The 27,767-nt window shown below is 46.4% G+C and overlaps 2 protein-coding genes across 7 annotated transcripts in view; one reads left to right on the forward strand and one right to left on the reverse strand.

Annotated features, from left to right (window-relative positions):
- The window catches only part of Snrk (SNF related kinase), a 35,691-nt gene extending 30,790 nt beyond the window's left edge, over positions 1–4,901 (reverse strand). Inside the window, exons 1-2 of the mRNA XM_077685975.1 lie at positions 3,864–4,901; positions 3,361–3,502 (exon numbers count right to left, since the gene is read on the reverse strand). Coding sequence (XP_077542101.1) covers positions 3,361–3,502; positions 3,864–4,632 — 911 coding nt within the window. The 5' untranslated portion in view covers positions 4,633–4,901. The remainder of the gene's footprint in view (positions 1–3,360; positions 3,503–3,863) is intronic.
- Positions 4,902–5,098: 197 nt separating this feature from the next.
- Positions 5,099–27,767, forward strand: part of Ge-1 (Enhancer of mRNA-decapping protein 4 homolog Ge-1) — a 93,901-nt gene continuing 71,232 nt past the window's right edge. For 2 of the 6 annotated variants that reach the window (XM_077685973.1, XM_077685974.1), the window contains exons 1-2: positions 5,780–6,008; positions 26,007–26,178. In XM_077685973.1, the coding sequence (XP_077542099.1) occupies positions 5,918–6,008; positions 26,007–26,178 (263 nt within the window). In that variant the 5' untranslated portion in view covers positions 5,780–5,917. Of the gene's footprint in view, positions 5,318–5,779; positions 6,009–9,535; positions 9,555–26,006; positions 26,179–27,767 lie in introns of those variants that run through there. The other 4 variants (XM_077685968.1, XM_077685969.1, XM_077685970.1 and 1 more) reach the window with 3 other exon arrangements.

Genomic DNA, 27,767 nt, shown 5'->3' on the forward strand with positions numbered 1-27,767 from the left:
TTAAAAGACAAAATCTGGCACTCGAAAGTAAATGTACATGAAACGTTCTGCCACAGACGATGTTACAAGAAACATGGAGAATGCACGGACACAGGAAAAAAAGAGAAAGCATGTGATGCAATTGACCGAGTGCGCAAAGGAGGTGTGGTCACTGCACTGCAGAATAACGCTTTCCGTTTTTGCTTCTCCGCTGCAACTGAGATCACAATATTCGCTCCGTGCTTTCTTACTGCTGAAAATGGGGTGCCAGAAGTGAAGAGGTCTCAGTGAGTCATTTTCAAAAATCTGCAACAATGTTGGGCATTGAATTCGATCTAGAAGTTGAATCGTGACAGCTTTTCTATAATAATGCCATGAGCACAGGACAGAATTGAACCAGGTACATGGTCCTCGAGTTGAGCAAAAGAGTTTCAACAATGCTTGCGAGCTAGAGGCTTTAGAAATCTACCGCAAATAATAATAATAATTAAATAATAAAAAGGGTAAATTTTGAAGTATGGCAGAATTCACCTTACTCAATAAAAAAAAAATGTCCCAACGTTTTGAAAATAATTGTTTCTTTATTAGGTTCACCTTGGAACAGCAGTGTTTGGATGGGATTTGTTTTTTATGTTCGTTCTTGTAGTGTATCACTGCGGGTCTTTACAGAGGGCATTGCATGCATCAATTTGTTGGTTTCCTAAAGTTCTGTGAATCTTCTGCACAACTCAATAAAACATTTTTTTCAGGAGATTTGTTTCAGTCGCAACCGCATGAGTAGACTCAAAGTCAATGCCGTCGTTTCACCTCTAGCAGTGTTTGGTGGAAGTGCAGCGCTGACCCGACGATCTTGCCAATGCAATTGGTAGGGAACTGCACAATAAATTCGGTACTTTTCCTTTTGGACGCGGCTCTTTTGGGCTTGGATAAGCTGCCGAAGGGTTTGGGATGCTTTGCAAGCGACATGAATATCTTCTTTTGTCAGCACTTGGAATAGTGCTTCACATATATAATCACCAGCCAATTTATGTACACTTCATATTCATCTTTACTCTATGACGGAGCTTTCTGAGTACACCTCTTGGAGCATTCTTTGCACACTCACTGAACGAGACAATGTCATCAGCTTTCTGAGTACACCTCTTGGAGCATTCTCTGAAGACTCACTGAACGAGACAATGTCATCTGCAAATCTTCAGTGGCTCAAATTTGCTCAATATCTGGAGAGTGCTGGTTGGCACCTGTTGGTAGGACATGGCAAAAGTTTGGCTGTGCTGACACAGGCAAGTAGGGCGCCCTGTGTGTGTCCACTCGCTTCGTCCTTGCCTATGCCAGCGCTACCAAACTTTCAAATCTCTGACTTGGCCCAATCAAGCTTTCCAAATACCCCTCAAGAAGGGCTGTAGATAATTTCGGAGACACGGTGTCTTCTTGTGCCCTTCCTAATAAGGAACTTGCCACTCTTCTGAAGAAGGACCATCGTGCCTATACATTCATTGTATATTGTTTCCAAGTGTCTCATGTATGTCTCTTCTATCCCCGGGCCCTTCAATTCTTCCACTACAGCAGCGCTGTCTACAGAAACAGACGCTTTTTAGTAATTCAAAGATTCCATGAAAAACGGTTTACTACTCCCCATGCAATTCTCTATTACCTGAGTGATGACACAAATAGGAGCCATTGTTCAGTAGCCTTTAATAAGACCAGCCTGTCCCCTCAATTATTGAAAATTTAGGCTGTCACTTATGCAGTGAACTGTTACATTAGAAAACAACTTGTATACGACAGGGAGTGGTATGGCTGGTATATAATTTGTAAGCTCTTTGACATCACCCTTCTTGTGAATCAAAATTATGTTGGTGTTTTTCCAGGCTATTGGAAGGTTTAGAGCCCTGACAAAATCCGAGATTGATTTTTCAAGCTTTTCTAGTAAGTCTCCGCCATCCTTTAGGTTATTTGCGGTTATTCCCTAGTCTCCTGCAGCTTTCCCTCTCTTCCTACCCTTGAGCACCTCTAAAGTGACCATCACGTGGTAGCAGCACTGTGGTGGCAGCTGCACGGAGGCTCCACTCACAAGTACTGTTTGGTCATTTGTTCTGCCTCCTGGCACACTGCATAAGGCCGCTGCAATACTTCCAACAATTTTTATCTTCAGGTACTGTGCCTCACAGAGGGTGTGCAAAATCAGAGTTTGTCAGATAAATCCGAATCAGCAGAAAATTTTACCGGAAACTTATTTTGAAAACCTGAAACCCTGCGTATGGCGGCCTACAGAAATGAATGCTTGTGAGCATGATGTAGTTGCTTTTCTTGTAATATTACAATAGCCTAATTTCAGTCTCGGGTGGAAAGCATGTATAAACGAACTTGAAATGGCTGTTCTTTTGCACATAACAATGTTTAATATCCCCGCATAATACCTACTATCACATAATGCACAAAACTCTTCTCCAGAAAATGCTGAAAGATACACAGTTTAAGTAAAAAATCTGTGCCTCTGGTGTGTCAGCAATCAAATATTTTTGCAGCAACATGTGTGCACAAAATGATGTCTCGGAAAGTACGCCGTGCCAACAATCACGCCTGTGAACAGCACACTGTTGACCATGCTCATGAGACTCACGATTATTACCAGCTGAAGTGAGGTGCACTGTGTGATGAAATAAAGCTACTAGAGAAATGCAGCCCGACTTGGTTTGCAGCTGTCGTGGTGAAACATTAGGGCACATGCAAGGTTTCTTTCCAGGGTGCAACTATTGCACCCTGCAGAGAAACTGTTTCCGCAAGCGCTTCGCCACAAGCTACACAACTGCTTCACATAGTACTCAAAGATACTCTTTTTTTGTAAGACCACAGTAACACGTACACCACTTTGATTGTTTCTGCCAACATCAAACGAACTTCTGAACACAAATTTCATAGTTTTATCGTATCAAATAAGGCACGGCTCATATATAAATAATAACGACAAAGCATAGTCATTGCACTTCATAGTAGGAACAAAAAAATGAAGGCAATATCCTATTTGTACAAACAAAAACCTTTCACATTTTCCTCTTTGCAACGCCCACAGCAATACGAATTAATAACAAAAGTTTGCACAAGTTCATCAATATCACGTACTGGAGTAAAAGGCACACCTATTAGGCACACAGCACAAAGCGCAGCTCTCTCGACATTTCGGCATGCTTAGATGCCTTAGGAGCAGCTGTGCCCCATGCCTTATTAATGCGAATGAATCTGCACAACTTCATCTGTGCACATGCCAGATACAGTTCATCTGTCACTGTCCACAGTGATCCCAACAAATTCTCCATGCAAAATAGGTGCGTTTACGTTGAGCTAAATAAGGTATGCAACTTAAAAAAAGGTTTCCCTTGCCTTTTGCAGTCCTCGGAGACGTATGGGGGTATGGTATACTTGCAGTCCATTATCATGGTGAGGGTCTCGCTGTCATTGGCCTCTTGGAACGGAGCGTGGCCACAAACCAGCATGTACAGGATAACCCCCAGGCTCCAGACATCTGCCACAAACATTGCAACGGCATTACGCTGCGCTAACAGCGGCAAGACAGTTTTTCGCAATTGCTATTTAAAGGTCACGGTGCATGTGTAACAACTTCTTTTGGGCGCTAACCTTCAGCCAGCTCTACTCGCTTCTTTCTGAGCCCTCTCGCTCGGGCCCTGACTCTCGTGCCGAAGGCGTGGAGGTGCACTAGCGCATAGGCGTAAGCACTCAAGCAGGCCCCCCCGCCCACAAGCAAAAAGCCCAAGGAACGCGCTGAACGAGCAGACGAGCAGAAGCGAGCCGAAACAGCGGCGGCAGGCGATCACCATCGGGCACATCGTATTACATAATCGTGCCCCTCGGTTAGATCGACTCACCAACTTTCGGCGCGTCGTAAGAGTCGCCCAGGAGGATTTCGGGGGCCGAGTACGCGAGGGAGCCGCACGAAGTCTCCAATTTCTGACCGGGGCAAAACTTGTTGCTGAAGCCGAAGTCCGTCAGCTTGACCATCTCCAGCTTCTCGAAGAATACCACGTTTTCGGGCTTGAGGTCGCGATGCACGACGTGCAACTTGTGGCAGTACCAGATAGCGTGCACGATCTGCCGAAAGTACTTCCGAGCAGCCTGCTCGCTGACGCCCCGGTCGTGCTTCATGATGTAATCGTACATGTCCCCCCCGTCGCCGTACTCGAGCACTAGGTACAGTTTAGTCTGCGTGTCGATCACCTCGTAGAGCCGCACCACGTTTGGGTGCTGCACCAGTTTCATGCAGCGGACCTCCTGGAACAGGTGGGCCCTCGAGACGTCGTCCAGCTTGGTCTTGTCGATCACCTTCACGGCCACTTGCTCCCCCGTGAAGACGTGCCGAGCGAGCTTCACCACGGCAAAATGGCCTCGGCCCAGCGTGTCGCCGAGATCGTAGAGGCCCGCGATCTTCGGGTCGTACTGCTGCTGGTGTTTAGGCCTGTTCATCCTTCGGCCTGCTGCCGCTCCCCCCGGGAGCCCCGCTGAGCCGGAGATTAAACGTGTCGTCCGCAGGCGGAGACGTCTTCTTTGCGACAAATGAAAAAAGAAAGTAAAGTGGTTACTGGACCGACCAGCAGTCAACACACCGAGCTGGGCCCTACTGCGCAGACGTTTGCGCATACCGGACTTTTACTGGTTCTACCACGTTTTACTTTTCTCGTAGTTGCCCCATAGTTTGCCCCACTGCAACAATTTCGGCGTCGAGCACGAAGTAGGTGTAAACGTTTTACCGTAATGTTGCAGTAAATCTTTGAATAAGCTGAACAGTATAAACAAATGGCGCAAGTAGCGAAACCATGCGAAACCAAGACGCTTGTTTCATTGCACCGTCTGCGGTGTCACACGCATTTAGAAAAATTGTCGCACATTTGTTAATTTCGTGGCGCAATCTGCGAAAACCGCTTGTGCTGACGACTAAATTTTTTCGGCTAAAATGAATGTCAAGTAATTGCTACTGTTTTTTTTTTATTTTTTTGCTCGCATACCTGTATATATTTTTTTTCGCGCATATATCTTTGAGCGTGCATACATCGACCATGTTAAAGTGGGAGATTCACAGAGGTGAAAGCGCCACAGCGCTCACAACAGTATTTTTGTGTAGCTCTCCTGCTCTCCCTTGTTTCTTCAGTTGTCAACTGGGTTGACTGGGTCGCCTGAGTCAACGTTGGCCCGAGCCTGAGCGGCCCGAGTGCAGCGATGGTGCAGCACGCCGGTCGTTGGATCTTCGTCCGTGTCTCTTGCGTGTGTTCGCAACTTTACGGAACGATTGTAAATTAAAGGATTATAGTTGCATCTGGTAATAAAGGTAGGTAAACTTGCTTGCATGCGCCGTAACTGCCGCTGAGCACGTTTGCGGCGGAAGGTAGTTCTTATTACGAGTGAAGAAAAACAGCGCTAAAAAGACAGGACAAGAAAGGACACAGGACCACAGCGCCGTGGTCCTGTGTCCTTTCTTGTCCTGTCTTTTTAGCGCTGTTTTTCTTCACTCGTAATCATGAACCAACCAGCCCAAATGCGTACCTTATTGTAGTTCTTATGGTTTGTTTTTAGCTGCTTTGTTTTGTTTGCAATGCATTTGTTTGTTTGTATTTTAGTTGAAAGATAATGTCGTGGTTATTTTATGGATGGTTCACAAATAATAACGACCCTGGCGATCTATGTACGTATTTTTTTTTTCAATTGATGAAATAGAAATACAGTGCCTAATATTGCTCCTGTGATGTCGCTGGCGTAGGTACGCCTTTGTTCTTCTTCTGCTGGCCAGGCGGTGGCGCTGTCTACGAAAGGCACGCGCAGACGCGCACGCGTTCGTTCTGTTGGTTTTGGTCGCAGTGCAGCATGTGTGAATGTGTGTCTCACGGCTCAGCTCTTGCCGTGTCCTCTGCGTAAGAACTGTTTCTGTAAAATGAACTCGCACGAGAGCTCTATTGACCCGAACGAGGCTACAAGGCTTTTGAAAGATATCCTTCGAGTTGGAAAAACGCCGCCTGCTTCGTGTAAGTTTTGGAACGCACGGTACTAGGCCTAAAACACACTTTGACAACTGCGAAGTAACTGTTGTAGATCCCTGATTTCACGACTTACTGCTGAGTTTACGTACGTCATCGTTTAAGCAAATATTGCCTTTTCAGACGTGTCGCTGGTGTCTAGTTATACGTTTTCTTCTGGCGGCTTTGTAGCGCGTCGACTCGTAGCATCTTGCTGGGTGAAGCATCTTTGTTTTGACGCCATGTGCTGCTAAAATGTTGTGGGGCCTAATGTGTTAACAGCTTCTCGTATTCAATCAGTTGTTACTAAAGTTCTCTTCAGTTATGTGACCAGGAAACGTGCATCAGGTTTCGCATGCATGATTGGTCGTTGGAAATGTGGTTGTGCATGCGTTGTAAGATAGTTTGAAATGAGACGCAACACCGGCATCCGACGCAGTACGTTCTGCTGTTGAAGTCCAAAGTTAATTCTGGGGTCAGCTCATTGTGCTAGTTTAAGTTGTACGGTCAATTTTAATTCCAAACGAGGCGAACGAGTAATCGCAGCGTTCGAATACGATTTGTCTCGATTGTGCTCCTCGGTTCTTGTCTCCTGTGTGTCTGATGCGAGTACTACTTAAAAGCGGCGATGCTGAAGGGCCGAGTAAAAGCTTGCTGCCAACGGAAGAGGAAGTCGCCATGGCACTATAACCGTTCCAAGGTACTAAAGCGCCTTCGAAAAAAAAAAAAAGGTGGTGGTGGGGGAATTGGGGGTGCAAAAATGGCGGCGCTGACGGCACACATTTTTAACGAGTCTCGAAATGTTCCGAAGTAAGTGCGTCGGTAATTTTATTCTGAAAATGTTCCTTTTGATTAGGTGCTCCAGCGCAATTTTGCCATTCATACCGTGTGCTTCGCGGTGTCCCTTGGCAAAGGGACGCAGGTGCACAAGGACGCACCAGTGAACCTTGGTCAACCCGTGTGCATTTGAAGCTGAGGCCACACGCGCTTCTTGCCGTTTTTCGTGTAACTATTGATGAGGACTAGTGAAAATTCTGGACCGTGATCAGTGTTACAGTACCCCCCGCCCCCCTTTGCCCCTAAAAAATAAAGAAAACGTAAACCATGTGCAACTTGATATACCACTGTGTGTGCATCTTTGGAGAAAAGGATGAATTACTCGGTTAGGCCGAAACTGTTCAGGGGTTGCATATTATGCTCCTGCCGTCTGACATACTGTACAGCGATTGCTTGATATTTGCAATATGCGACCTCTGGCTGTTGGCACATGCGAGTTGCAACTGGCATTGTGTGTCGTCTTCAAGCGTTTGCACATTAGTGTGCAAATACTTGAGGTCCACATTGTAGTGCGCATTGGGGACAGGCATGCGTCGCGTAGAGAACAAACATTTAGCCTGAGATTTTTCGTACGAAAACCCCAAGCATGATGCACCGAAAAGTGAGCACTCTGATGACATTTTGTAGGAAGTGCACTGCGTTGTGAAAGAATTCAACAGTATTTGAATCATCCTCTGAGTATTATCGTGGGGCAGCGCAGCGAATTAGTAATTACAGAGGGCTGTTTATACTTGCATAGTGCATACAGTTACACAGTGATAGCCAGCCGCATAAGCGGCATGCGACAGATTCGCATCGTACAGACAGGAGATGAGAACTGCGGGGCACAGTCAAGAGAAATCGGTATTTGAACGCCGCGATTACTTCGCATTGCTTGGAATTCAAATTGAATGCACAAATTAAAACAGCACAATGAGCTGAGTTGCGTTAGAAAACTTGTAAACTGCTGATTTCACTATGCCTTTGGCTTGCTCAAAAGAATGCAAAGCAGGTTTTGACCATTTGACCCAGCGGTGTTATAGGAAGAGTCTGGCTTTGTCTGCTGCACTCGACCCTGCAGTGTACACCTGTAGTTGCCCGTTCTGAGATCCATAAATTGCGCACAGTAATGCCTATGTTAACCAGTGCGAGTGTTCAGTTACAGCACTTCTGAGTACCAAAACAGACCCGTAGGCCAAGATTCCTAAATCCCCTGTTTATGAGCGTCAAACCAAAGGTGGCCACGGTGTCTGTAGCACGAAGTAGTGCTGCCACAGTTGGACATTTCTTCACAGGTCTGTGTTCACGTGTGTGGGTCATGGTCCCAGATCTTGTCATTCTGAAAATTGCAAGGACAGAGGAATGAGGCATTCTGGAATCAAGGCTTCCGTACTGATTTGCCTCTCACCAGAGTGAACAAGTGGCATACCTGATCATTTTCTCAAGCAACTATGGAATGTGATGCAGTTCAAGCAGTGGGAACAAATGGGGCAGCAAAAATGCACGCTTTGCAGACAAGTCTGAGGTGTGTGTGCATGATGTTTTCTAGCGGGGCAACATCCGTTGGGCGTGTTTTTAAATTGACAGACAACCGATTTTTTTCGCGTATATGTTCTCTAGCTCATATGAAAGCCAGCGTTTTATATAGCCTGGTAACCACAAGCAATTTTTAAACAAACTGGCGGAAATAATTTTAATTTGGCAGCAAACTTTCTCAAATCGGAAGGGTGGCGGTTCGTAGTGTCGAAACTTGACACTACATTGTGTCCCTGTCACGTGACCTGCAAACCTACCAGCTACTGTAACTGCTGAAATGTTTATTTACGTATTGAAAACCTTTTAACACAAGTATTTGTACACGCTTAAATAGTATATATATTTCTAAACATTACTTTGAAAATTCTAAAGACACGCCGCCCGCCGCTGCTGGGTTGCTCTCAGTGTGGCTAACTGAGCCACCATGCCCAGAATCAACGGCAGCGTTCAGCAGAGACCCAGCGAACGAGCTTTGACGATTCTGTCTGAGTCAGGGGCGTTTGTTCTGCCAAAATATTTTATTTCAGTCTCCAAATACGCCAACGGCAGCTAAAAAAAAAAAAAAAAAAACGTCGCGCCCGGGGAGAATCGAACTTCCCGCCTCCACAACGTGAAGCCAGATTCTACCTATCGTCTATCCCAACAGATGGCGCATTCGTGCAAAATAGACCCTTGCATTAAAAAAACACACAAAGGAACAGAAAAGCCTGCGATTGAAACTTTTTTACCTGGGAACAAGTTTTTAAATATCGTTTTTTATTTCGGACACAGACAAAAGTATGTTGCCGAGCTACTCTATGTCATGGTTGCCAGCATTAGTTTTGGAGGGACACATACGGCTCGTAGATCAAAAAATTCGATTTAAAAAGTTCTGGAGCCTTATCACCAAAACCGTTTCTCGTCAAGGTGCTTTAAGTGATGCCCTTTCATTTGGGATAGAGAATATATACTCGACAAAAATCGGTTGTCTGTCCCTTTAAATGGTCGAGATGGCATTTACTACCAGGAGCTTTTCCCGGCTGTTCAAGTGGCTTGTGTGTAGACGCCACTTTCTGCTCTGTGTGGTGTAGGCACTTGGTGCAAAGGAACTGGTAGCTTCAACTATTGGACAGTGAGTGTTCGCAGCAAACTTTCGTTCGTTCTTTTCTTCTTTCTTCATTCATGCAGTTATTTGAGCTTGAGCTGCAGTTTCACGGCCAAAGGGTAAGCCATGTGTGTCTCAAAGGGGACCTTCGGTTCAGAAGGGTCGAGGAATCTGAAGGTGCTCCGAGTTGGCTTTCACATGGGGGATGCCCGACATTCATGGCACTCTTTAAGTTGCTCAAAGCAAAGTCGCAAGATGGCATGGAGTGAAATGCTGAGTACAGCCTAAACATCTTGATGCTAATATCAAACCTTCGAGCATACAAGCAAGCACATTAGCCAAATGAAGTGCTGGCTTCACACTGCCTCTTGCACATTTTGCAAGGCCTTTTGTGCAGGGATGGCTTTAACCACATGTGCCTTTTTGTTTTGGAGGATTCCAGTGTAAACACTGCATGGACAATAAAATGTTTATTGCCGCAGCAAAACTAATGGTTTTTGATATAAGACAAAAAAACAAATTCAATTTAATGGTAAGAGCCCACATTAAGGTCACTAGTTATTAACGGCTGTGCCCTTGTGTTCAGCCTTTTTTTTTTTTTTTCCCTGAAGCAGTTGTAGTATAGCACATCACCATTTGGATTTTCCTTTGTCACAAGCGTGAGATTGTCAACTGCTAAGCCACAGGAAAGGTTTGCTCCACCAGTGTTAGTTGCCACAGTTGAATGCAAGTCTATAAAGGAACACAGCTTTGCAGTGAAATTTGCCATGTGCAATTTTTGCAAATGTGAGAAGTGCATTCAAGTGTGTGTAACAACATAATTGCATAGCTACCAGGTTTCCCGAATTGTCTGGGAGACTCCCAAATTTTGATGGTTTTGTATGATTGTACGACCGAAACGAAAATATCCCAATTACACAACAGTGTTTGGCCAAACCCTCCCCCCAGTCTAGCCACATTGTGGCAAAGCTACCTGACAATCCAATAATTGGCCATATGCGTAAGTTGAACTGCTCGGTACCACAGAAACTCTGAATGCGAGAGGCAGTTCAGCATACTAAAGCGATTGCACCCAGTTCCGGACATCCATGTCTGACAAAACCCTCAGTCATGTTCTGTTGGCGAAGTTTCGCAGGGGCGAACATTGTTGCGCTCAACAGTATTCCCAGGACTTTCTGAAAAGGGCGGTGTCAGCCACGTCGAAGACTTGTACCTGTGCTACACGAGCGTTTGAAAGGGCATTTGAGTTGAACGGCCTTTGAAATTTCAAATGTCACTCGGACTGGAAGGAGTTCCCCTGATCTACACGACAATTCTCAAGGGCAGTTGAACGTTTCCACGTGCGCCCGCCGTGTTTTGGTGTCGCCACTGCTGCCCTGTTTCGTTTTTGACCAAAATTTAATGTTGGAGTTAAAATGGGCAAAAGGACAATTAATAGTGATCCAATTGATAACAATCCACAAGCGCGCACAAAAGGTGCACTAACAGCCAGTTTCTTTTTTCTTTTCCTCGCACTGCCAGTGTTGAGAGTACCAAGTTACCTTGTAATCATAGAGCGAGGGATAGAAAACAAAAACAAGTGCAATGTTATATGAAGATCATGCACTGTAAACATGAAGTTTTACTCGCAAATAATTGTTTAATTATGGCATGCAGAAACTGCACCCAAGAGTATGACCGTTTGCGTTTCAAAGGCCTTTGAGAACCTGAAAAGTCGTCGGTGGTGCTCCTTTGAATCAAATGGCATTTCAACCAAAGGCCTTTGAAAAACATTGTGTAGCAGCTCAGAGGTGTCATTTGAGTCAAATGACATTCGACTCAAAGGCCTTCGAAACAGTCGTGTAGCACGGGTGTTAGCAACTGACCAGGGGTGTACACTCCATTTCACAACGCGTATACAAGTGGTGACGGGAGTCATTGGACCCGTGAATACGGCGTGCAAAGGGTGCGTTGACAGAGAGCTTGTAGCTTGTTAGTAGTTTGGACAAAACAGTTCAGTTCCTGCTGTTGTAGCTAAATTAAAAATGCTTGTAAATTATTCCATTCTTTTGCTACCAGTCATTCATTGCGTTCCCCCAGTCAGATCTCCTTGGGGGGGGGGGGGGGGGGGGGGATTGAGGTCAATACCGACTAAAAATTGGATTTTTTATTATAGTGCCAAAATATTCAACACTCTTTGAGAATGTCCGCATGAAGTGGCATCCTCAGATGCGCACCAGAAGTAATTTAAAAATGGCGACAAAGCGCCCTCATGGGGCCCTGCCTAGTCACTGCAAGTTTTCTGTGACACCCAAGAGTATTTACTTTGTTGTTTTCTCTTTTGAAACACGTGGGGATCTTTGACGTGCGCCGAAATCTCGAGCACACGGGCGTTTTTGCTTTTCACCTACTTGAATGTTTGTGTAGTTCAGTATATCCTGCAATAGCGCTGCGTTAGTTGAAGTAGTATTCCATATGCGTTGCAAAACGTTTGCGTCTGGTCGGTCGGCTATCATTTTGTTTGCGCGCACGTAATTGGTTTCTTTTTGGGTGGATAGAGCGATCTTTCACGCTTGAAGTGCACTGTGGTAGTATCATTGCCGCGCAAGAGCAACAATCTGGAAAAAAAAATGGAACAGAAACTTTGAATTGGGATTTCTCAAAACACCACTATGGATTTCCACTATGAAATTCAGGAAGTTTCTATTCAACGATTTGAGTTTCGGTAACCATTTTCTTGGGAGTTGATTATCAAAATAACACATTCTGAACCAGAATAAATGTTCTCACCAAAACTTGATTTATTATTCACACTATCTCTCTGTCGAAAATGATTAAAATTTGTAAATGGGCTATGTAAATATTTTTGAAAATCGATGGTTATTACCAGCATTATTATTCTGGTTCAGAAGAAAGCCTGGTGCATTTAACACAAGTAGAAAATGTTTTGGCTTTGTGCCTGCAAAAAAATTTCTGAAAATGTTCCTTAAGCTTAAAGAAAAAGCTAAAAAACTATAACGAAGAAACAGAGTAATTCTGTTTCTTCATCCATGTTTTTTTTGTTATGCTTCAAATTGTGGCAACTATTCCCCAACTAGCCCAGCAAGAAGTTCTTCTCAGATATAGAATATGTTTGTATGAAATTTTGCCCAAGGTTTGTAGATAACTATACGTACCCTCCAAAATTTCAGGTTGATTTGCTCAAAGAGCAGTGAAGTTAGCCGCTGCTGTAGTTTGGCACCCACATCCACTATCCATCCCGTCTTAAAGGGACCTGGCAACACTCTTTGAGCAGTGCAAATAAACCTGCACAATGTTTAGATTACACTGCTAGGAATACCTGAGCCAAATATTAACATGCACATGAAGCGGTGAGCACGCAAATCGCTGTGAAAGACTAGGAAAAACCAACCGCGCTCTCTTCAATTTTCCTCATGTACCCGTGGCATGGCCCAAACGACGTCATTGAGGCCATGGCTGTCCTATTTATTGGCTGCGGCTGGTCAACTTCGCGGCTTGTTTCTCGCATTTCCTGTGATGATCTGCCGTCGCCGGTGCACACCTCTACGAATCCTGGACCTGTACAAACAGTTTTGGCATTTTTGTGTTTTGAATGCACACGGAGTTTGAGTGACAAACTCAATACTTCCCTTTCAACCAGACCACTCGACAGCGAACGTTTATTGCTTCAAAAACGCCCTACCAGCCAGAGCGTACTTGCGAGCAACAGACCGGAAATAGACCCCTCCACATTGCAGAGAAAAGGAGAAAACTCCTCGGCCTTTGATATATCGAAGGCTGCCAAAGAGAAGAGAACGCCACGAGCCGCCCCCATCTCCGGGAGACAGTGCGTCGTGTTGCCCATGGTCGAGTTCATAGGGAACAATTATGCGCTTTTTTTCATAGCGCATAGTTTCGATGATACGGAACGGATTTTCATAATTCTTGTGGGAGGAGATTGCTGGAACAATAGGCTTTACCCCAAAATACATTCAGAGTGATCGATGGGAAGTGCCGCGGGTCCCTTTAATGCCATCTCACCAAACCTGGACGGTATGTAATTGTACTGCTGCAGAAGTGCGGCTGCAGTGGCCACAGGTGGTGGGCAGGACAACATACAACAGGATGCAGTATAACCAGCACTTTACTGAAATAAAACAGCACAGAAGAAAAGCGACACAGTGCTTATTTTTGTCGCTTCTCTTCGGTGGCCATCTTTTTTTTTTTTTTTTATTTCTGTTATATTCTAAATTCTACCAACTCATCCAACAAATGGTACTGCACCAGCACTTTACTGCAGTGAAACGGGCGGCGAGGAATATGGCATTCTGTTCTGTCGTTATAGAATTGATGTAGTCGGGAAAAATCAGTTTGTGGCAATAGTGTGCATGAGCTCTAGAAATTTCTCTTTGTGGTAGTATTCTTTGTTGAATGACATAGTGGCTTAGCCATTGAAGAAAGCTGTTGTGCAACGATTTGTAACCATAAATCTTGGGAAAGAGTGGTAAACCAGCATGCATATTTGTGGTGAAAGAACAAATCCCGTAGTCCAGCATTAATGTGGAGGTACGAGAGTAAAATCTGAATAAAACATAATGGGCAGTATGGTTTTACACAAATTCAATATTTGTGATTAGGGTCCTAGTGGTGTATTCGAGGTTAGGGTAAATATAAAGTGGCAAAAGCAACCCCTTGGAAATGTGCCTGGAGTCATGCCCCTTGCATTTTGAAAGGAGAGGGAGGGGGTGATTCGGCGTGCTGTCACTTGAATGGCAGTGTACTCTCTGTGTATAAGCTTCAGTATTGAAGCCGTCTCGTGTGGAACAGGGAGTGTTTTCTATGGCAGGTTTGCACATAGCCGCTAGTCCGAAAAATTGTTCCATATGCTCACTTAGACCCTAAGCTACCCCCCCTCCTTTTTTCGTTAGGTGTGCATGTACCGCCAGTTTCTTCATTAAGCCCTGTCGACCGCACAAATATGCTTACAAGGCCGATGCACAGGAAGCAGAAAATGCAACGAGAATATGCAAAAAAAAAATGCCAGTTTTTTTTAACTTTGGGACCTCCTTCTGTAGCATGATTATTGTAGTCAACAATACTGTATTTGTTATTTTGAATGAACTTGAACTTAAAAAGACGGTGAAAAAAGGAAGGCTAACATGTGTGGAATATATGAGGGGTTCCTTGGGTACCTTGCCAGCACTCTGGAGTAGGGCCCCCACGCTAGCTCCCGGCGTGTCAACCACGCGGGCTCCCATGCCTACGGCAGCCCAGCGAGGTTCACCGATCTGAGAACACTGTAGACAGTAGTGCCGAAGCATAGCCATTTATTTGGGGAATCCCAAAGCATGCGAGCACAAGGCTCGACGGCGTTCACGAATCACGCCGTCCGGATCGTGACCGCGAACGGGAGGCACTCACGGCACGCGACAACAAAGCTCCCACCTGACATGCATGTATCCATCACCGCCGCCATGTTCCGCCGATCTCGCCCCGACCAGGTCTCCGCCGAGACTCTCCCAACTACCGCCCACGCCCGCGCGCCTATGCCCGCACTAAAGATCGGTGGTGCCATCTCTCGGGGGATGCCGACGAACCAGCGGAGCGCCAGACCGGTTTCCGCGCACAAGTCTCTCCCGAAGCGCGCGCCGGCTCGGGATCACGGGTCGCGGTTCTCCACGATTCCCACACATGATGTAGCAGTAGGGGAGTGTGTGATAAGTATAGTCAGGGGAAGCCTAATGCTTTCACTTTCATGTTCAGAGCACGTAAGCAGACTTCAATGCTGTGCGTAATTTTTTCCCCGTAGCATTGCAATAGTGCAGCGTAAAGAATGAAAAAGCATAAGAGAGCACGAGTGCTCGTCTTGCCATGTCCTCGTTCTTCAACCCGCCTATTAACTGTGGCCCGTATAGGTCATTCTAAATGAGTGATTGTCTTTAAAATAAGTGATTCCCCTCCTGCACCAAATGCACCGAATTTCCCAAGATATTGCCGCGAACCATGTATTGGGTTTATTTGTTTTGTTTTTGCCACCCGGCTGCACTGGTCTGTGTTATCAATGTTGTCTGTGGGCCAAGGGAGGCGCGTGTTCCGTTCTTTCTTTCTGTGCCGCATGCGTTATCTCTTCTGTTTGGGAGAGCGTTCGTTCCGAACTAACGTGAACAGCCTAGAATAATCTTCGTTGATCTAGTGTTCTGGATACACTTTGGCTATTCGAGAAACCCTCTCACCGAGTGATAAGTTCCTGCAGAGCAGATGCCGCGGCATTCGACTCTCGATTACGCACATCAGTTTCTTGACTGCTGTTTCGCCGCCTGTGTATTCTTTGAGTTATTAGGGGAGCGCAAGTTCGCTCCAATAAACTTATTTTCTTTGAAGACAACTGTGTCGTCTTTGGCTTTGTGACAATATTCTTGGGTAATTATAAAAATCTCTAAATTTGCTCCAAATTTACAATCGTGGCTTTACAAGGTGTCTTTGTGCCACCACTGCAACCTTGCATGGGGTCTGGAGACAAGAAGCAAGTGAGGGAAGCTACCTGAGATAGCAGAAATAGCACATAGTGGTATGTAGTCACCAAATAGCAATAGCATGTAGTGGCTACAGTGGCATGCGCATAGTTTCAACTGCTTTGTTGCTGCTTTCAGAGCAGCTGTCACCATCACCTCTTGTATTCTAAATACAGGAGGTGATGCCATGACTGACGGCTGTGAGACTATGCTTTACTACTATTTTGTGCATGTACCAACTTTAGTGCAATCAAGGAAAGTTTCATTTTTATTTACATTTGTGCTCGAGTTTTGCTTCAGTGTTCGCTTTGGGCCTTCATCACAACACACCAAAAACACCGTCGATTTGAGCACTAAAATTGGCAAAGGCTCTTTTGGGTTATTCAGGAACAGCATAAATACTTATGACATAGAAAAGGCAAAATGAAATGCCTCGATTACTTAAAAATTTCACTCAAATTTTCATCCTCTTGAAAATGATATTTTCGTATGGTCTGCCTAAAAATACTGCAAGGTTCAACATATGACAGCTGAAAAACACGTATTCGCGGCGCTAACGAGAGGTTTTGAAACCGAAATTGAGAAGAGCACGGCCATTACGCCAGGCTGAAGTGACTCTCCTGCCGGCCCAGCCGGCGAGCGAGTGGCTGCCTGCGGCTGGCTGGCCAGAGCAAACCTGCGCACAACGCTTCGCCCTCGCTGCATCCCTAGAAGCGCGCGCCCAGCGGAGCTCGACCGGTTCTCCTGGCTCGCTGTAGGAAAAAGCGCAGGGCTGGCCGCAATGTCACTTCCGTTTCATGGATGTTTGCACGATCTGCTGGCCGGTGCAGCGTCGCCTGCGACGGAGCTATTTTAGATGCTTTTAATTAACCACACATTTCACGGGGCTACCAGTCATTGGTTTGGTGGTACGTACTGTACGTTCAGAGTAAATTTGGGCGAGTTGTATTTTAGTGTAGTTGGCCTTCAAAGGGACACTAAAGGGTGAGTGAAGCTGTTTTAACTGAAAGGTCATACGTTTCATAGCTCTCGCGGCTTTTGTTCAGAGAGCAACGGTGTGCTATTTGCTGAGAAATAAGTAAATAAAGCTGATGTTTCACTCACTCGTAACGTTGCTGGCGCTAGGTGGGACAAGGACGAAGAATTACACACAAGCGAAGCGCACACTACCAACTGATTTATTAATCACAACAAACACAACTTATAAGGAAGAAGGAAAGTTGTTTGTTGTGATTAATAAATCAGTTTAGTGTGCGCTTCACTTGTGTGTGTAATTTGTCCTTGTCCCGCCTAGTGCCAGCAATGTTCTAAGTCAAAAACCAACTAGCCCCATTTCAAGCTCTGTTTCCCTTACCCGCTTCCCTTTTATTTCTTCGTGATGTAGCCATTGCATTACAAAATAGGAGCGAAATCTCGGTGTGGTTTATAGCGTAAACACCAGCAACGGTAGCTTTTACATCTCCGAGCCATGGTCGAGTACAGGAACATTTATCTGGCCAAGGAGGCTGTCTTAGACTTTAATGATTTTCCATAGACGGAATGAGAAACGCATTTAAATGGTCGAGCGGCACTTCCCACCTACTTTAGCGTCCCAGACCACATCGAGCCAGCCGCGAGCATGGAGGGCTGCCACGTGGCTGCTTTCGAAGCAGCCACGTGGCAGCCCGGCTGGCGCATTCAAGAGGGTGCCTTCATTTCACCTCGTATCTGGTGATCACAGCCATCTCGTATTATCGTGACTTGTGCGGCGCGAACCTATTGTGAAGTAAACACTCTTCATGGCAGCCATGTAGTAGTTATTGCCTGCGCTCCCTTAGGCTCAGACATAACAAGGGCAGAGCGACGCACGCGTTACGGATTATCAACTGCGGCTCAAGGCGAACGGAAAAGCACAAAGGTGGATCAGTCAGCTAACCATTCGCAGTAAGTTATTTCATGGGTAATGAAGCGATAGCAGCATTTTAAATAAAATGTTCCTACTCCTCCTCCACGCGCAGAGAATGGGAGATTAGGAGGCCGGGCGGGTCGCTTAACCACCTGCAGTGCATCGGGTTCCGTTTGCCGCTTCTAATGAAATGGCTTTAGCTGCTTCCTGCCGGGCATATTGCTTGCACAAGCTCGGGCGCTCATCGTCGTCGATTCACTAATTGCGCACCAGTGCTTTTCGAAAACGAAACTGGAAGCATGATGGCTGACAACGGCATTTGGTGCATTTGTTAAATAATTCTCTTTGGCTTTGTACATTGCTTGTTAAGCGGGCCAGGGGTGAGACAGCTGCGCATATTGCGCATTTTTGATACAAATTTGTTTTCCTGTGCCAGGCTGCTCTGAAAGCTTGAAATTTTCAAAAATTGCTCCAAACTGCTCCTAAACGGTCCGAGAGCCAAGGATTTTAACGCTCCCAGTCAGTTTCAGTGGGGAAAATGCTTACTGGCGGCATACTTTTACCGTATCTTTAAGGTGATGCTGTTTTTAAAGGTTTAATTGATTGATTATTCAATAAAATCCCACATAAAATTGTCTCCGACATAGTTTTTTTCGACAGTTGCAATGTCGGGTTGCACATGTTATTCTCTGTGAGTTTTTAAAGTTTTCCCTTCGAAAACAATTGCAAAGTCCTGTAGAAAAAATACTTGTGTACTTAGGCGGCAAACTAGTTGTGCAAGGTGATGAAACAACAGCAATTTTAGGAGCGCCTTATCGCCGGAACGACATTACTTGGCGCGGCCATCTTGGTGTGGTGAAGATGGGAAAACATGGCCGCCGCGCGAAGCAGTTGCTCGTGGTTCAAGCATAGTGCTCTTCGCCGACTTCTACCGCGGTTTTGGTTATTGGGGTGGCTGGGTTCACATTTAGTCGTTTGATCTTTTGCGGGGAGTTGCACGACTATAAAAGACGGGAGTTCGTCAAAAACAACGTCGTGCCCGCGAATTCGCCGTGTTTCAGCCTTGAGTGTGAGGCGCAGTGAGTGCTTGAAGTGAAATTTCGGACTCATTGCGGTGTTATAAAACGCTGAGTTATTGCTGCCTTAGACAGCGAGCTTGCGAGCGGCGATAATGAAACGATCGACACTGCAGAACTGGCGGCGCAGGCTACACCGCTGCAACAAAGTGTCCAAGCAGTGTCCGATGGTGGGACGGGCTATTGTGCACATTAGTAATAATGGTTCATCTATTTGAAATGAAATTTAATGCCAAAAGGGAGGTGGCTAAACATACCAACGTTACTAAATTCACGATCGTAGTGAACGTGCACCTTGCGACGACTGTCACCTCGTTTTGAGCAACTTTTGCGGTGGCAAGTCTACACTTGTGCGTAAAGCCGAGTCTGATATTACGAAAATAATTTCGGCATTCATGTGATAATAAAAGTGCCTAACGATTGCTTAGTTTTTCAATTCAATATTTTCAACGGACCTCTACTCTATGCATAGAGGCTAAGAATTTAAAAGTGGTGGTTTGTGGTTTGTAAAAAGGTAGTGCAGTTCGTACCTTGTGATACTCTCGTAGAAAAAAAACTTTATTGAAATGCTGTTTCAGTGTTATGTACGTTCAAAACCAATTAAAAAGTGCACTCCCCCCCAGTTGCCAAAAATTTGATTTTTAGGCTCCTAAGGTGACAAAATAAATGTTGTTCGTCTGCTGCTTCAAAATCAAGATTTTGCTGCTCCAAAAACTGCTCCCAAATATGATTCAGCTGTCTCACTCCTGGCAGGCACAAACAGAAACTCATTCGCAGCGAACATTTATATTTTTATTTTTACATTTTGTTACATATAATAATGACATCGCTGACAGATTTACAAACATATGGCAATGAGGCATAGTGAGGTTATTTCTGGCCTATTAACCCCCCAAAAAAGGTCGTCCGCGGGTGATAAAAAAAAAATGTCTGCAAAACAAAAATGCAAAAGCTCCTTTTACAGTTTGGCTATGTGCCTGATTACAAAGCATCCAATACGTCCCCCATCTCGCCTACCCACTCCCTCCCAAAAGAACAGAAAACGAAAGGGAAGACAATGCCAGGAAAAAAAAATTCGACAGCAGCTCTCACTGACTGCTTCACCTTCACTTGCTGGGCGTTATGAGCGAGCCACCGTCCTCGAAGCCTTATTCTTTTTGCGTGCAAAAAAATGCAGGAGGCACTTGTGGACCAGTGGAAAAGGGGATCTTTTCTGCTGTTGTGTGCACAGAATGCAACGCGCACCCTACAGTTGGAGTAGTCATTCGGTTGCCAAGGGGTATTCTCTCTATAATGTCTGCACACACATTGACGCGCTATTTACCTTCATTCACAGCGTATTCGCCAGGCCGATGTGAAAATATTTATTTACATATGGGGACGTGCAGTAGATACAAGCTCAATTCGCTAATTTTTTTCAGGGAATGGTACACTTCTATCTCGTGCACAGCTCGGTGTCAGGAGAGCAAAATAGCGGCTCTTTGTCGCCGTTTCCTCTGTAGCCAAATCGGCCGGCAGGAACGCAGTAACAGAATGACCGTCCACATGAAATTTTTCGTCACTCACAGAAGGACAAGTCCATTTTAGCAGCCCACGACAAGTAAAGTGAACACATACTGAATAACGCGGCGAGCGTCCGGTCCCTGCTGAACGCGCTCCGACCACTATCCCGCCTGCCCTTTGATAAACGCCAGCGCCACTGTGCGGCCTCCTTGAGCAGTGCACGAAGCTCTCCCATAGTGTTACGGCGGATTTTCATGACCAGAAGAGTATTAAGGGACTCTGTAGTACCACAAGTGTACGGTGCATTGTCGCGTTTACACGTTTCTGGCATTTTCTGCCTTATTAAACAACTGCTATACTTGGGAACAAGCTAAGAACGGCATAAGCTCATGTACAGTATCACTCCACATAAGCGATGGACCCGGGTGTCAGCGGGCGCGTGCGTTTTGCTATGAATGCGTGATATCGTCTGCCTTTTCTCACTTGGTTTGTCGTCGCAGTAGTTTTAAGCATATTAAGTCCAAAAAAATCACGAAAACGACTCCTGCCATGTTCAAAATATTCCCAGTAACGTACTACTTGCACCGTGCGGAGTAACATCTGGCTGTGGTGATGAGGCACTGTGGCAACTTCCGTTGCCGTTCTTAACTTGTATGGGAGGGTAGTTGCGAGAATGGTGTATTTAAGTTCTCAAGACGCATTGTAATCCATCGATACAGGCCAACTTGTTTCCACCCTTTAAGGACCGCCGCCAACATTTACGTTGCCATCCTTAACCCTAAATGTGAGTGCCCCAGGTGTGCATAACATGCCCGCATGCATGATGAGGTGTTTGAAAAGGATGAAAGAGGGAATTTGCCACCAAGAAATGGACTAATTGGAGAATGCCCTGACGAACAGATGGGAGGTAACGGTGAATGGGGCAACGGCCCATGAAGCTGATAAAGGACAGCCAATTCAAGAGCGTTGCAACCACCAGGAGAGAATGTTTAAGCGCAAAACAAGTGGGCTGAAGGGATCACAAGAACACAGCAGGTGCAAGCAGCACTAGAGGCAGACAGTCTGGGAGGAGCGAGCCAGGGGACATGGCCAGGCCTGGACTATGTCATGCTAGCCTATGCTAAAGCGGGCCGACATCACATCTGTCCCAGCCTCCAAGTTGCACTGCCAACCTGTGCATTGGCGTTCCCATTGGTGATGGTCAGGTGCCTGTGTCCAGTCAGGTGCCTGCGCCCATCAACCTATGTGGTGGCGGTCCCTACATGGCAACGTTTCCAGATCCTCCCGGGTGCTGATTTTCGCTGATTGAACTCGAATTTTTGTGTCAGTATGTTCGTTTTTTTATGTAGCTTCTTGTGAAAACGGTTATTTGTTGGAATGAAGTGCTGAGCGGCACTGCACTATGCTCAATCAGGTGCACCGTTTCCCTTGAGGCTTGTGTTACGCGACTGATTTTAAAGGCCAACTGCAGTGAAAATTCTGACCTCTTAAAAACCTTATTTCCATATACAGTAATACCTTGCGAGTTCGAAGTCGTAAAATCCACTAAAAAATTTGAGATATGCCGAAATGCCGAAAATTTGTGGCCGGATCATTAAAATAAGTTGAAGCGCTGGTAACAAAAGTGCCACTGCACAGGGGAGCTTTCGTAATAATGGCATAATAACTAATTTTTGTTGTTGCAGAAGAAAGAACTTCCTGACGCTCGCCTGTTTCGCTTTCGCATTTGGTCCCAGGAAACCGTTCTCGAGCTTCTCAATGAATCGCATCAATCGTTGATCGTGCTTGGTCGCCACCTCTACATTCTACCTTCTTGCGCTACATTCTGCTCGTGATAACCCTCGCACAAGTGGTGCCACCCATGGGTGCCACGGTGGTGCACACTTTATCGCTCCACAGTTGCTTGACATGTACAACAAGGAAACTGCTACCGTAGTGGGAATTTCAAATTTGCCGTTCACAAACACGTTTGGCACGTTGTGGGAGCTAAGCGTTCGTATGGAGACCTTATCAGCTGCCTGAAGGAGACTGGGCCTTATGTTCGTTCTGCCTACATTTCGAGATATCCAGGGTCCCCCGAAGAAACGTTTTGAGATAAAGGGGGGCAAATGCATAGCACCTATAGGCGGTATTTGTTGAAAAGTTTAGCGGTCAATTCCTTCGCTTGGCAACGCTGGAAACGGCCACAGACATGGCCGATGCACCGCAGACACGGCGCGGCTTGGGCCACTGCGGCCGCACGCCGAAGAAAAAAAAACACCGGCGTGGTCATCTGCTCCGTTCCAATCCGATTATAAATGGTGGCGTCAACAGAGATGTTATAAGTCGCACTCACATTGAACTCGAGGCAATACTTTACGTTCGGTGTTTGTAACGTGAAACAGACATGTGTTTCACAGTCATGCTTAGCATGGACAAGTACCGCCATCCCGCAGAGCCCGACGTAACGAGTGACGGCGCACTCGCACAGTTGCATGGAAGAGAAGAGGGGTGCCTGATCTGCGGGCCGTGCGCACGTCGCCTAGGAACAGACGCGTGGCCACAGATATGGTGGCGCACACTTGGTTGCCTGCATGCATTCCACGCCATTGAATACCGGCTATAGAAAGTAAATGCACGGCGAGAAAAATGTTCAAAAACCAATGTTTTTAGATATGAGAGTTCGAGCTAACGAGGGTTTACTGTAGCTTGCCTAAAATTATAATGCAAGACACAAAACACTACAGCTGAAATACGCGTATGCATGGTGCAAACGATCAGCAACAGTCATCGATTTTAAAACCGAAATTGAGAGTGTGCATTACAACCAGGCTGAAGTGACATTGCAGCCGGCGAGCGAGCAAGTGGCTGGCCATCCGGAGCAAACGTGCGCGCATTGGCTTTGCGTGCACGCAGCCCTCAAAGAAGCGCGCCCAGCAGCGCTCGACTGGTTCTCCTGGCTAGCCAGAGGACCAAGCAAGCAGCTGGCCGGCCGGCATTTCACTTCCCTTCATGGCTGTTTGTGCAATCTGCTGGCAGGTGCAGTGCTGTTTGCGGCAGAGCTATTTCAAATGTTTCCAACTGATTAACAAGGCATTTCACGGGACTACCAGTCATTTTGGTTTAGTGGTGCGTACTGTATGTTCACAATAAATTTGGCCAGGGTAAAGTTTGAGTGCGCTTGGCCTTTAAGCAGCCCACTCCGTTGTATTGAAACATCGCTGAATGTATTGTTTTGGCATACCTTCGGGAATATCCTTGCAGTTGTACCTTATCGCGTCGCAGGGACAGAAATTGCTCGCACCAAGTGCTTCGCACACGCAGCTCCGCTGGCTCCGTGCTGTGATAAAGCGCTCACATGCGGGTCGGTTGGCGCTTGCGGAATACTGTTCAATATTGGCCGGCTTTGTGTCGGTTATAATGTAGTAAATACCATCGAGCATGCCAGAGTGCGATAGCAGGGATGACAATGATATCGTGCATAAATGTCGTCCCAAATCATTCAGCATTTCAGGGGCCTTCCAAGATTATGCTCGTATTAGCCCCGCTTCCCACATGGGATTTCGATTTTTTGAATATGAAGCAGTATGTGGTAGTGGCTGGCATCTGAGACTGCTTTTCTAAACAAGATTCTTTGATGACAGGGTTCATCATTTTTTTTTTGTTAAGTTTGTGGTTCCTAATTCACAGTTGCAACCTAGTTATTCTAATAGATTCAAAGCATTCTGTTCATAAGCCTTAACTTACAATAATAGAACATTTTTTTTTTTAAAACAGCTGCTCGATTGGAGTATTTGTTTGGTTTTGGCTTGTTCCGTTCCTTTACTTTTAGTTTTTAATTTGCAATATCTGTATGCTTTTCCCCGTTTTTTTAGCCTTTAAGCAATATGTTCCTGTAATTTTTCACCCACATATAGCTTCCCAAATAGTGCTTCTTTTCACTAGTTCTTTTTCCTGGTTTGTGCAACCTCCCCCTCCCCTACCGCAACGCCGCCCCTGCACCTGGCCTTTAGTGTACCGTAAAGGGAACTCCATACGTTAGCAATATTAGATGGGTCCCAGAAAAGCTCTAAAGATATAGGTGAGCACTCTTCGGGGTTTTTTTTTTTTTTAGGTTTTGCTTTAAGGCCACATGATAAAAATGCTGAAATGATATTCAAACATTATTTCTTTACATTTTTATGGGTAAGGTGTTTTGGTGTGCATTTCGTGTACATCAACAACCCCAAGAAACCTCGAAAATTGATTTACGTTGTTCCAAGCTGCTCCAAAATTAGCTTTTCGGAGCTTCAAAATGCTCCAATATAAGCTTTCATGCTCCAAAAATTGCTCCAAATTGTTGTTCATGAGTAGCATCACTGCATTAAAATTGTTAAACCTCAGCAACTGTTCTTTACATGTGATGACTAAGCATTGTTTTGCTGAGGCCTTGCATTGTGAAGTACAGAGGGTAAGGTACTTGACTATAACACAACTTTCATATTTCCAGCCTTATACTGTGTCGAAGAAAACTACTTTGGCATTCTGAAGTTTATGCCCACCCTTTTTGTCCCCAGCATTTTTGTAAAGGGTTCGGGTCTGCAGCCTTCAGATATAACTAGTTGAATTGTAACTCGCGGTTATAAACGAGTGGGTTGCGAACTCTACATTTCGTAACGGGCGGCGCCTGCCTAAATGTTTCTGCGTGTGGTACTGTGGTGTATTGCTGGAGTTGGTGCGGGAGTGTGTCAAGTTCTCTGCCTTGCATCAAAGCTGCTTTCTAGAAATGGTGTTCTGGCGTCTCCTTGCTGAAACATGGTTTAGGTATATTCAGATCGTGTCTCTCCTATGTTGGTATTAGTTTTTATTCTTTGGTTTCTTCGTTTTTTTCTGGGTTTGAGGCAGTGCTGCTGCCATTTGTATGCTGGTAATTTTCTAGCCATGCCTGCATCCTTGCTGTAAACTATGTTGGAACATAGTAACTTGTGTGGGGCCCCATCCTTTACTTGTATGGTGTGAGGCCTGCAGTCTTGCTGGCAGCATACTCGTGGTCAAGAACGTCATTTGCCTTGGCTGTCCGTCATCCGTATTTTTTGGGCTCTAGTCACAGCATTGGGGCTTGTTCTCCTTTTCTGTTGTGGAGATCCTTGGGAGTGTTTGCTTTTGATAACGGAAAACAAGTGCATGCACTTCAGTTGTGCAGTTTTGGCTGGTTCGATGCTGTGCTTCTACAATTACGGTAAAGCCCGTCATCTGGCAGTTTGAAGTTGCCCAATACTTGTGCGTTCGTGCGGTTGGCATATACATGGTTATTTCCTACATCTAGACTTTATGCAAGGGATAATAAAATTAAAAAATGGGGCACGTTTAGTTTATGGTTCACATTTTTTTGTGGTTGTTAGGTAAGCAACCTCCTTTGCCTAAAGTTTCATGCGAGTACTTCCCATTGTTGCATAGTTATTTATTATGCCTGAAACAAAGGAGGGCTGAAAGCATTTTTTCAAGGCTTGGCCTTTGCAGAGTGCAAAGACACCTGCTAAACAGCAGCCATCCGTAAGTAAACTCGTAGAGCTTTTTCTGTGCCAGTAGCAGCCTGGTGCCACGATTGGGACGCCTCGGAGCTGCTCTCACCCATGCTTTCTATGGGGCACCGTACAGCTGACGCAGAGATGCCCCCCAACGGTGTGGTCGTGGAAGGTGCTGAGGGAGGGCTTGAGCATCCACCCGAGCCCCCGAGCGGAAACCTCTTGGATGAGATTTTTCCTGCTGCACAGGAGCCACCGGAGCCACAAGAGCCGCCGGAGCAGCCCGAGCAGCCGCCGCAACACATGTGAGCAGTTGGGAACGGCGGGGGGGCTTCCGCTGGCACTCTGGCCTTGGGCCTGGAAGCTGGGCTGGCATGCCAGGCTGGTGAGGCCCAATTTAAGGCAGTGTGAATAAAATCCTTCCAGGGCAACCAAATGCTCCTGCATTCCCAAAATCAGGGACATCTTGAAGCCTTGAGGATTCTGTGTTGACAAGAGGTAAACCTTGTCAAGGTCTCGCACTTATACCCTAGTTACAGGCGGCAGTAACCGCAGTTACGCAGTGATGCTACCGCTGCGCCCAAGTGCTCTGGCTGCTGCATCCTGCCACATTTCCTCTAAATTTGGCGATTCTGCGCCCAACCTGCGCCCAGGGGTGTACGCCGACTAACGAAACTAACTACTTGAGGTTCCCCACTGAAAGCGACATCGCGGTGTACCTGTTTTCAGGCCGCAATCCGAGCCAAGCCAAGGCAAACTGGTCCTTGTTGCGATAACGGCAATGATGCGTTTTGTGGCTGGCGCCTCGTAGGCGTTGTGAAATCTCCCCCTCTACCCGAGACTGTTAATTCCGTGCAGTGCACTTCGCACCTATTGGGCTCACGAGACCGGCTGCCGCCGTCACGACCGTCCGCCTTGCGGTCTTCGGGCCGCGATATGCGTCGGGATATGCGTGCCGTACTCGTGAAGCTCGGCAACAACGTCAGGCGTTGTGAAATTGCCGTACTTGCTCGCCAACGCGGCCCGACAGCGTACGCGTCGACCGGGTGCCTGCGGAGTTGTGCGGGAAGAAAAGTAGGCAAGAGGTGAGGACGCAGGAGCTGTAGTTACTGTGGAATCTGGATGATACTATTCTGGGTTATACGAATTTCGGGATGATACGAATTTCTGATTAGTCCCGGCGAAATTGCACTGTTTGAAATGGGAAAAATTTCGGCTCTTACGAACGGAGCTGTGGTGCCCGGCGGGTAATAAGAACGAGTCTGCGAGGCGCCCGACTGCCGATCGAGCAAGCTACGGCGGCGTACGGGCTCTCTGCCCTCTTTGTCGCTCTTTCTCCAGGAATGGCCAAGCTGTTTTCTGCTCGCGAAAACGTGCCGCGCACTCCACAGACACGCTGACGCCGCCGCAAAACCACCCGCAAGCTGCGCGGGGCGCGGCCGGCAGCATGGCGGCGGTTTCGGTCGCGAAGTGGTGCGGACGCTCAAGAGACCGCTTCTAACCGCTCTTCAAAATGCCGCTCAAAGCACACACGACGGCGGTTTTGGTCGCGAAGTGGTGCGGACGTTCAAGAGACCGCTTCTAACGGCTCTTCAAAATGCCGCTCAAAGCCACACGAAGTTTCTTGTGCGGTAAATGAGCTAATAATGTGAGCGAAAACAGTGCTATAAAACATCATCCGCGCCGCTAGTGGAAGCGCCCATGAAATATATGTCAAGGTGCTAAGCCTAAACATCTCCGGCAAAGCCAGCCGGCTGTCTCGAGCGAAGCTTCGTAACTGCCCCTATGAGGAGCACGCCTTCCCATTGGCGCAAGTGGTCAGGCTCCTCCCACTGCCACGGGCGTCGCACGTAATTTTGTGACCGCGGGCGCCGAATCGCCGACGCGGGCGTGA

Source organism: Haemaphysalis longicornis, unplaced genomic scaffold (assembly GCF_048455015.1).
Source record: "Haemaphysalis longicornis isolate Haplotype H1 unplaced genomic scaffold, Haemaphysalis longicornis Haplotype H1 scaffold_1, whole genome shotgun sequence".
NCBI classification, from domain to species: Eukaryota; Metazoa; Arthropoda; class Arachnida; order Ixodida; family Ixodidae; genus Haemaphysalis; species Haemaphysalis longicornis.